Below are 10,828 nucleotides of genomic sequence, written 5' to 3'. Positions count from 1 at the left end.
CCAAAGGTCTCTGGGCGGTTTACAATTAAAACATTAAAAATAAATATACAAATTTAAAAACACATTTTAAAAAAGCAATTTAAAAACGCATTTAAAAAAACCCTAAAATGCCTGGGAGAGAGGAAAGTCTTGACCTGATGCCGAAAAGATAACAGTGTTGGCACTAGGCGCACCTCGTCAGGGAGATCATTATAGCATGTCATGGGGCTGGGAACATCTGTAAGGTACAGTGCCAGAATATATGGCTTCAGCAGGTACCCTTAGTCAGTTGGGTGTGTGTGTGTGAGGGGGGAGCAGAACAGACAGCAATGGCCACACTGGATGCCCCTCCCTGTTCATCTCACACGGCCACCTACCCAACAGCCACATGCAGCCCTCAGGCCAGTTTTGCAGCAGGTGAGGCACGCTGGAAGCCTCAAGGACCTGGGAGTCATGAACACTCTCTGGCATTCCCATGAATGAAAACCTTCCTCTTCTAACCCTGTGCTCCATTGCATGGAGATATGTAGGGTTGCATCCAAATGAGCCATACTCCCTTGAAGTCAACGGACAGGACTAACTAAAGTCCATTGCTTTCAGTGGGTCAACTTGGAGTATGTGTGCATGCAAGTCAATGGGACACAGGATCAAAAGAGGAATAGATAAATCTATTAGGAGCAGCTAAGCGTCACCTGCTATAAGGCTGATGGTTTGGAAGGCGCAGGGGGCCGCCAGACGCTGTCAGAATCTAAGCAGGTCTGGGTCTACTCGGTGCCTGGACAAGAGACTGCTTGGGAATCCACATGTGTACAGTGCCTTGGGTTTTATGACAGAAGAAAGGTGGGACACTAATGTGAGAAATAAATGCAACCTGCGGGTACGGAGGCAGCCTGGTACTCTGTTCCAGTTGCTGGGAGCCTACTGTGGAGGGCTTACTGCCCTGATGGAGGCGCATTGCAAACTACCTTATATTCAGACAGACCGTTGGTCCCTCTGCCTCAGGCCTGTCTACAGTACACTGACTGGCAGCAGTTCTCTTGGGCTTCAGACCTCGGCCTTTCCCAGCCCTATCTGGACACGGCCAGAGTTCGCACCTGGCACGTTCCGCATACAGACCTTCTGGTTTTCCACAGAGCTCCAGCCTTTTGCCCTAAAAATAAACCCCACTCCTCCTGGTTCTGAATCAAGAGGCGGTTGTGAGAGGAACATGCATGCACAGAGAGCTGCCTTAACGTCGAGTCTGGCTCAGAATCGTCTCCATAATAACTGACTGGCAGGAGCTCAGACGGGCCCTCCCAGGACCTGGGGCCTTTTGCAGTCAACAAAGCAGATGAGAGAAACGAGATGGACCAGGATACCGGCCTAGACGGACTGCATGCAGAAGGTCCCAGGTTCGGTTCCCAGGGCAGCTCCAGCCAGGGCTGGGAGTAGACACCTGCCTGAAACCCTGCGGAGCTGCTGCCACTCAGTGAAGGCGATACTGAGCTAGATGGCCGAAGGGTCTGACTCAGTGGAAGGCAGGCTCCTCGCTTCCCAAGCAGCATCTGGGCAGCTGCAACCCCATCTCGAGCCTGCAATACGAACGGAGGGCTACACTGCAGGGCTGTGGTTGTTTTCGGTCACTCTTATCCAAGCCACAGCCCGCCTCAACTCACCAAAAGGTGAGTTTGGGCATTAGAAGGGCAGATCTAATTTTAAAAAGTTTAGAAACTCAAAGCAATTTATCCAACGCTTCATCTGAAGTTAGCACGGCCTCCTTGCCTTTGTTTTGCGGGAGTCGCACAGGGGCCTTCCCTGCGACCCCCCTCCTATACGGAGAACAAGAGCGGCGCTGAAAGTGTTCCCGGAAGTTCCTTATCCTCACAATAGGGCGGGTTACTCTCTGAAGTTTTTCTTATAGAGATATCAAAGACTTATTTCACGCTCATGCATCTCCCTAAGGAGGACTTATTTCACGCCTCGTCCGCGAGTTGACTTGTTTTCTTTTTCCTCTTCCGCGTCTGCTGCCCCGGCTCCACGTTAACGTCACCCACCCTTTTTCCTTAGAGAGCCAATGAGGCGAGAGCAGAAGGGCGGCGCGGCCAATGAGAGCGCCCGGCTGCCAGCGGGGTCGGGCCTGGGGGCCAAAAGAAGCCAGGCGGGGAGCCGGGGTGTCGAGTGAGCTGGCCGGCCGGGCGAGGGGCCGCTTGGGTCGGCCATGTCGCGGTGGTTCTTCCCGTGGTCGAGCTCGATTAAGAAGCGCGCCTGCCGGTACCTGCTGCAGCACTACCTGGGGCACTTTCTGGAAGAGCGCCTCGGGCTCGAGCAGCTCAGCCTCGACCTCTACGCTGGCGCCGGACGCCTCAGCCGCATCCACCTCGACGTCTGGGTGAGCCTCTGCCCGGACTGGGAAGGGACGGCCCGGCAAGAAGGCAGGCAGGCAGGCAGCTAGCTAGCCCCGTGTCAGTTTCTTCCTCGGGAGGCCCGGCCTCCCGGAGGAAGAGCAGCCCAGGCAGGCAGGCAGGCAGAAATCCCACCGGTGACGCGTCCCCTTCTGCCGTGGCTGAGGAGGGCTGCCTCCTGGCCTCTCTCCCGATTCGGCCTACTTGACTGTCTTTCCTCGGTCACCCATTTTCCTTCGGTGTTATATATTATGTATCTGTCTAATAATAATTTGTTCCAGCTGGCCTCCAAGGAGGTCACGAGGGCCTGTCTGGTTCCCTTCCTCCTCGCAACAATCCTGTGAGATTCAGAGTGACTGACTCAAGCGTTCCAACCCCCCCCCCGTATGTTACCCTCACAACTGCCCTGTGAGGTAGGTTAGGCTAAGTGTCTTGTGTCTGAGAGAGAGAGAGAGTGGGGGAGAGACATTAGAGCAAGGTCACCCGGTGAGCTTCGTGGCTGGGTAGGGATCTGACCCCGGGTCTCCCCATCCTAGCCTAGCCGGACCATAACACTGCATCTCTGCAAGAGATGGAGCCGTCTCTTCAGTGGGCTCCGGGAAGCCCCCAGCCAAGAGAGTCGGCTCTGGGTCCCCAGTCATCATGCTGTAGTTGGGGGAGGGGGTTGGGGGGTCAGGGTGCCCCCTCTCCCTTCCCCCTTCCCCCTGTTGTGGAGTGATGGGGAGCAAGTGGGAGGTCACACTCTTTCTGTCACTTGGGTCTATTTTGGGGTGTGTGTGAAAACGTGTAACAATGGAAATCATTATGAGTGTTGTGGATGCATTTATGTACCAAAGGTTTGGAATGCAATTTGGCAGACTTTACGGTGCCACCGGACTTCTTGTTGTTGTTGCTCCTCTGACAGCCTTTGTATGTGCGCTTTGACCAGCTCCTCATGATAAGATGCTGTAACTAACAAGATCAACAACTGCATAGTGTGTTTAGGAATGTAAACGATGCCTCGCCGATGCTAGTGCAATCCATTATCCCCTTATTACAGGTCAGGTTTATTTTCTTGGGGAGGGGGGAGCAGGGGAGAGAGAGAGAGAGAGAGGGGCAGCCCACCTTGTTGTGTGGGGCTTATGGCGTGGGGAATGTGTGGCCAGCCTAGCCGATGGCCAGGAATGATGGGTGTTGTAGTCCAGCAACATCTGGAGGACCACAAATCCCACCTCACCCCGGGGCAAGGGTACGGTGCTGGGGGGGAGTTGGTATATCTTATAGGGGGGCAGCTGCTTCCTGGGCATACTGGAAGAGCTGGACTTGCCCCACCTCCTGGCAGCAGGATGCGTCCCCTAGGAATGTGCTCTGTGTTTCCCCATCGGGTTGTTATTGGCTGAGCTTTTCCAAGGTGTTTCCTGTTGGTGGCTGGGCACAGCCCTTGCCAGTTTAAGGGCAGTGGGGCAATCCTGGCCTCTCTTCTTGGCTGGCTGCCTTTTGACCCTTTGGTTCTGGCTCTCATTCGGGACAGGACTGAGGTAGGTGGCCTGCATCTCAGTGGCCAAGATCCTGCTTAGCATGCAGAAGCTCCCAGTGTTTTTGTAGAGCTCCAGAAGAGACTCCTGTTCAACAGCTGCTGCCAGTCAGTGTTGACAGTACTGAGCTTGGTGGGCCAATGGTCAGACTTGGTATGAGTCAGGTTCCTCTGGTGGTTGGCCCCAGAAGAAGCAATTGGAAGAAGCATTTGGTGATGTTGGCTCTGGCAGAGGGCTTGAGAGGAACAGTTTGCAGGTGAACAGGGGTGGCCAATTTCCCAAGTGGCAAGTGCAAGGAAGGGTGTCACTGCAATGAGCTTCCCTGCCCCCAATCACACATGAGAATGGGTGGCAAGTGGGGAAAAAACATTCCACAATCTCATTCACACAGAGGACTGAGCAAACACATTGTAAATAAAATCTGACCAGTCAGGGAGTTGGTGTGCACATAAGGCCGTTGGAGGAAGGGGTGGGCGGGCAAAAGCAATGGCCCTCTTGTCTTTGCTTGCCTTTATCAGTGCAGGTGTGTCTGGGGGAAAGTGCACAGAGGTGTGGGGCAAGGACCTGACAGCTCTTGTTGGCTCTGAGTGGTGGTGGAAAGGGTCGATGGTGGGTGGGGCGCCAAGATGTGGAGCTCTTGGGCAGGGGGAATCTGTGGCCCTCGAGATGTCATGGGAGCCCATCTCTCATCAGCCCCAGCCAGCCTGGCCAGGACAAGGGGAGTCCAGGAGCATCGGGAAGGCCACAAATTATTCCGCTGCCCTCGGAAGTCCACACATAGGAAAACATTCTGCAGGGTTGGGGGAATGGGTAGAAGAGGCCTCTGCGGCCCTTGGCTCTTCAGTCCCCACCTGAGGCGCTGTGGGTGGCCAGGTGAGGGAGCTGCGGAGGGTCAGCGGTCGGCCTTCGACAGGTCTGCCAGTTTCTTCTCAGCCCTTGGCCCTGCCAGTGCTCCAAGCTCAATGCTCCGGCAGTCAGGCTTATTCCCTTCTGTAAAATGGGGGTCTTGTTAGAAGGACACAGTGAGAACTGTCCCGTCCCCCTCCTTTAAAAAAAAAAAGTAAAAAGTGAAATGAAAATAAGGAACAGCGTTTCTGACCTGCCTAAACATTGTATGTGCAAGCTTTCCTTGCCGGTATATGGAGCAAGGGTTTAAGGCTACAAGGAGGTGCAGTGGGGATCCTTCAGTGTGGGTTAGGCCCTTTGACTGCCCTATCATGTTTGAAGCTGGGGGGATAGCTGAAAAGTGGATTCCCCACCCCCAGTCGCTTAAAGGGTGCTCCTGGGTGAATTGGGGATTCTGCTTCATGGGTACAGAAGTTGTGGGGAGACCATCACTAATCTGAAGCAACCTTCTGGTTTATGAGGATGTAGGCAGCCTGTCCTGCAATGGAGTGGGGAAGTGTGGGGCTGTTCCTCGGGCCCTTGGCTCTCTGAGATTCCCTGTCTGTCCCTGGAGAAAGGCTCGCTGGTTATGATGATCCTTCCAAGTCACTGCCTGCTTTTCTGCTGCCGACCTTTCCCATCTTTGTCCTTTCCCTGATCCTCACACACTCCTTCCCTATTCTTAGCTTTTCTCTTAAGAAGTCACAAGTTCACACTGAAGAGAGCTTGCCTGGCTCTTTTAGCTGGAGCAGAATATCAAGGGCCTTACAGGTGGCTTGGGTGGCCTGGATCCTTTTCTGGGGCCCATCTCCTGCTGCCTCACAGCCCCCTCCCAGTCCTCCTGCGAGGTGTGACCCACACAGGCTGCCATCTGGGATGGAGCCTCTTTCGCCTCTGCTCTGTACAGCTCCTGGCTCAGGACAGAGGGCAACATGGATGGTCCGGCAAGGGTGCTCCCTCTTGGGCCGTTTCCCCCAGCGCAGGGGTAGTCCTGTTACTAAACATGCCTCGCTTGTCTGGTTAACGCCAGCCTCAGGCAGGGAAAGGCCCAGAAGGTGTGAGCAGGGGAGACCAGAGGGCTCCTGCCTGATGGGGATCAGCAGCGCCTGGAACAGCAAGGCAGGAAGGAGGTGTCGGGTAGCCTGAGGAATCTGGGCTTGTTTGTCTTCTGGAGGCGGATGGGCTCACATGCTTACTCACCACGTCATCCCTGTTGCCTCACTGGCCTGGTGGTGCTCGGCTCGCAGCTGCAGTAGAAGTCCTGGCCTGTTTTTCCTCAAGTAAAGCCTGGGGGGGGTGATAAAGGGCTTTTATGCCGCCAAGAGAATAAGACCCTGTAGCTGAATCGGGCCAAAGGGGGCTGCTCTCCACCTGATGGGAAGTCTGCAAACAGGACCCGAGAGCAGCAGCACCCTCCCATTAGTGATTCCCAGCATACTGCCTCTGACAGAGGAGGTGGAATATAGCCGTTGTGGGTAGTAGCCATGGATATCTTTACTTATCCACCATGAATTTGTCTAATCCTCTTTTAATGTTCCTCACGCCCCTGAGGTTCAGCTGGCCTCCACCAGGGACCGAGCGTTTAGTGTGGCAGGCCCTGCCCTGTGGAACTCCCTACCACTAGAGGTTCAGCAGGAACCATCCCTCCTTTCTTTCAGGCGTCTCCTGAAAACTGATTTTTTAAAACAGGTCTTTTAATATGAATTTCCGTTTCTAGCCAATGTAGTATTTATGGATGTTTTTATTGTTGTTTTTAACAATGTTTTTATTGGTTTTTAATTCTATCATGTTTTTTGTAATGCTGCCTTGATATACTTGTATGAAAAGTGCAACTTACAAATATTTAAATAAATAAATACAATAATGCCATGCAGGTTGGTGGCCATCACAGCAGCTTGTGGGAGCAAATCCCATAGTTGAAATATCCCTCCCCTTAAATATTAGGCAGGCGCCTTCTCTGTTATCTTTTCAGCACCTACAGAAGACCTTCCTCTTTCAACAAGCCTTTTAAGTAGGGACCTTATCCCAGTGTATGTCTGTGCTGGAATTGCTTCTTAATATGTTTTTAAAGTTTTTTAAAGATATTTTTAAAGCTTTTTTTAAAAGATGTTTTGTTTTAACATGTTTTTAAGGATGTTTTGTTGTAATATATTTTAAAGTCAGTTTTCATGGTGTTTTAGAGTGTTTTCAGTGCTTTTGTTTCCAACCTGGGGCTCCCACTGGGAGGAAAGGCAGGATATAAATCAAATCAAATCAATAAACACGTGTCCTGAATTGCCCAGCATTGAGCTTCATAGGGTGGCCCTTCATATCACCGGGCACACTTGTGCTGCTATATCAGGGATGGGGATTTTCAGGCCTGGGAGCTGGATGCGGCCCTCCAGGCCTCTCTGTCCGGCCCTTGGAATTCCCCAGACCATGCCTCTCCTAAGCCATACCCCTCACTGGCCCTGCTTCCCACCTGTAGTGCTTTTGCCTGGCTGGATTGGGGCCTTCAGCTCTAACCACCTCTCTCGCTTGTCTTGTTGAGGGACAGAGGGGTGTGTGTGTGTGTGTGTGTGTGTAGAAACTGTACAAAGATAAAATTTGCAATGGTTTCTTTGCCCACTTCTGCCTCTGGCCCCGCCACCACTGCCATGTGGCCCTTGAAGGGTTGGCTACAAGGAAAAGTGTCCCTCTGTCTGAAAAAGGTTGACCAGCCCACCATTTAGAGGTTTTTGAAATACTAAGCAGTATCGAAATGCTTTTAAATGAAATACGCTCTATAATATCTAGAATTGTTGCTTCTTGGTGGGTGGATTTGGGGCAGTCATCCATGGGGGGCCCTTTGCTTCCCCTTGCTGCATCATTAGGCTCCCTTCTCTCTCCCCGCGCCCCACACAGTACATGTGGGCTGTGTCCATGGGCTGGCTCTCTCGCATGAAAGCTGGTGGGCTGGTTCTCTCTCTCTTACCCTCAGCTCTGCCTCTCCCCCTGCAGTCCGTCAACGAGTTTCTGGAATCTGTTGGAGCACCCCTGGAAATAGTTGATGGATTCATTGACAGCATCGCCGTCACTATCCCGTGGTCTGCCTTGGTCACAGAGAACTGCACTGTGGAAGTGAGTGGCCTGCAGATCACGTGCCGGCCAAAGTACCGCAGCGGTAAGAGCCAGGAAGGAAACGGGAAGTGGGTTCAGCCAGGAGCATTCGGTGTCCATGTGCTGCCATCTTATGCTGGATGGATGTTTGCGGGGGGGGGAGGGGGGGAGGAAAACTGGGCTGGGAATCCTTCAAGGAAAACCTGTCGGCAACAAGCCATTTCGCAGCAGGAGCTACCTGTTGCAGGGCAGAGTAGCTGCCCCAGGTTGACACCTACCAACCTATTTGCCCCCCCCCCCATTTCAGTATATGTGTATCTTGCTTCTTCCCTCCTGCCTGCCTCAGTGACTCACTCTCCCCGCCTTGTGCTTCCACAGCTGCTCCCGGCTCAGAGTCGCAGAGCTGGGCATCATGCATGACCACAAGCATGCAGCTGGCGCAGGAGTGCCTGAAGGAGCAGGCTGAAGAGCCCTCTGACACCCCCCAGCCCCTGGAGGGCCTTGAGATGTTTGCCCAAACCATTGAAACTGGTGAGTGTGCAGGCGAGGGAGAAATGGGTGCCTCTCTGTGGAAGAGGCTGGCTCACGTGCCGGGTTCCACTGATTTAACATCTCCCAGTGTGATTATCCAGCAGTGCCAAGGATTTCCCTCAGGTCCTGCCGCACGAGCCACATGGCATACTGTGCTCAGAAGACTCCTTTCTGGAGAGAGGCTCATGTGTCCTCCACTTGTGGTCTCCTGCAGTGCTGCTTGATAGCCCTTTCATCCTAAAGGACATGGGGCAGGGTCAGAGGTTGCCACCCTTTCTAGGGCCTGTGCGCACATTTGCAAATTGGAGAAACTCTCCTGGAACCATCATATTTACCCCACAATAAAGCACACTCTGCAATTAGTTTTAAACTGTTTTTAATAGTATTTTATATTGTTGTGATCTGCCCTGGGACCTACTGGTGAACAGCAGGCAATAAATTTAGCAGTAATAGTAATAATAATAATTAGTTCATTGGCTACAACAGATTGCTTCTTTCAAGTTTAATTTTTTTGTGGGGTGAGACCCTGTGGATGCCAGGGAAGGACTTGGTGGGCAGATGTGCATCCAGCGATGCCACATTGATAACCCCGAACTGGATGGCTCTCTGTGTAATCTCTGGAATCCCACCGTAAAGCCGATGTGCAGTGCCTTTCTGTCAAATACATTCATGTTGGGGGTGCCCCCCGGGTCTGTAGGAAAGCCAGTTTTTCATAGCAGTCCATGCTGTGTAATTGAAAAGCTAAAACTGGGCCCAGAACTACAGCACATACTTCTGGAATAAGTGTGTGTGTGTCTGTCCCTGCAAACAGTGTGACTGTTGCAAACATCTCTGGGTACTGCCTGTGATAAGTGGTGGGGAGACCCCCTGCCATTCGCGCTCTCTCTCCCCCCCCCCTTTCCTTTCCAGTGCATGATGCAATTTTTGGAGTGTTTTCACTTGGTTGGATTTTCCTCCCAGGGAGTGAAAGGGGGTCCTTTCCCACATGTCTCCACAGACACTCCTCTGTCCATTTTTAAAAAATAGTGCAAGCCATTTCAAGTCCATATTCTTATTTTGTTAATAAACTGTTGATATTTGGACCCTCCCCCCTCCAGCACTAGAGTGACCGTTGCTCCTTTATCACACACACACCAAATACAAAATAACATGTTTTTTCCTTTGTGGAAGCACCTCCCCTTTAGGAGTAACACTGACTAGACCAGCAATTGCTTATCCTCTGATTCAGACAGTTGTAGTCAGCAAGATCAAAGAAATGAGTGTAATACGGAATATGGGGGGACAGGAAAAGAATGGCTATCTGTGTGTGGTTTTAAAGCTACCAAGACCAGATCAGGCCTATTCCAGCAGGAAGGGTGCTCTGTTTCTCTTCATGACCAGCTCGCTCTCCCCAGCCATTGTGAATGTCATGCTCTAGTGGGTGCCCTCAGGGGCTAGGGTCCCAGTCCTGGGAGGTATACACCACTTACCAAAATGCTCACCAACACGGCCAGAGCCCGACAAATCAAGGTCAAGGGCAGCGAACCAGTCTAGGTCCAAAACACAATCCAGAGGCAAGGTCGGTTGTCACAGAGAGTTTAGACAAGGTATAACACAGCAAGGAGAGGGAACTAGCACCAGCTGCCAGGCACGAGAAGCAAGAGACCAGTGCTGCTTCTGGCAACTGGAAGGCTCAAGGACGAGGCCTTATCTACTCTGGCGCCCTAGACCACACCCTCCCCACAGCTGCCAGCAATGAAGGAGTTACAGGTGGTGCTGACTCACAAGGAGCCACGCAAACACTCTGGATCCGTAGACACATACTACATCATGCTCTAGCCAGCTTTTTTGAGGACCCGGGGGGGGGGGCTCCATCTCCTCCTTTGACTCCTTTGATTTGGATTCCTGCATTGAGCAGGGGGTTGGACTTGATGGCCTTATAGGCCCCTTCCAACTCTACTATTCTATGATTCTATGATCCTCCAAGAGCCTGCCTGCTCCTCCTCCTGTGGGGTGTGTGGTTGGTCCTTGGAGGTCTCAATGTGTGGCACCAGGTCAGGGCCGGGCATGACAGTGAGCAAGTCACGTGGTGCTGGTGGTGGTGAACGAGTACCGAATGCGCCTTCAAGAGCTGTGGGGCGGGGAGGCGCCATCCCCGCCCAGGCAAAATCGGACTGAGTGAGGTTTAAAAAACCCCTCTCACCTTCGCTCCCGAAGGCTGGAGGCACCCCCTGCAGGACCAGGACTGGGGGTGGGGAGGGCTCTGTTTCCCTGGCTATGCCTAGCAGCCTTCTGACCCCTCTTCTTGTTTGCTCTCTGCCAGTTTTGCGAAGGATTGAAGTAACCTTTTTGGATACAGTGATACGTGTGGAGCACATGTGCAGTGGTGGGCAGGGCAGCATAGCCCTTGAGGTGCACATCCGAAGGTAACTGGCTTTGATGTACACTGTTGGGGGGCGGGGCGCTGCTGATCAGAACTCC

General features: G+C 52.7%; 1 protein-coding gene across 4 annotated transcripts in view; it reads left to right on the top strand.

Annotated features, from left to right (window-relative positions):
• The first annotated feature begins 1,936 nt into the window (after positions 1–1,936).
• Positions 1,937–10,828, top strand: part of ATG2A (autophagy related 2A) — a 50,236-nt gene continuing 41,344 nt past the window's right edge. For 3 of the 4 annotated variants that reach the window (XM_061605571.1, XM_061605572.1, XM_061605570.1), the window contains exons 1-4: positions 1,937–2,347; positions 7,739–7,901; positions 8,216–8,368; positions 10,671–10,773. In XM_061605571.1, the coding sequence (XP_061461555.1) occupies positions 2,177–2,347; positions 7,739–7,901; positions 8,216–8,368; positions 10,671–10,773 (590 nt within the window). In that variant the 5' untranslated portion in view covers positions 1,937–2,176. Of the gene's footprint in view, positions 2,348–2,667; positions 2,774–7,738; positions 7,902–8,215; positions 8,369–10,670; positions 10,774–10,828 lie in introns of those variants that run through there. The other variant, XM_061605573.1, reaches the window with a different exon arrangement.

The sequence above is a fragment of the Rhineura floridana genome, chromosome 22, assembly GCF_030035675.1.
Source record: "Rhineura floridana isolate rRhiFlo1 chromosome 22, rRhiFlo1.hap2, whole genome shotgun sequence".
Lineage (NCBI taxonomy): Eukaryota > Metazoa > Chordata > Lepidosauria > Squamata > Rhineuridae > Rhineura > Rhineura floridana.
This window is presented reverse-complemented; position numbering and strand designations above follow the sequence as displayed.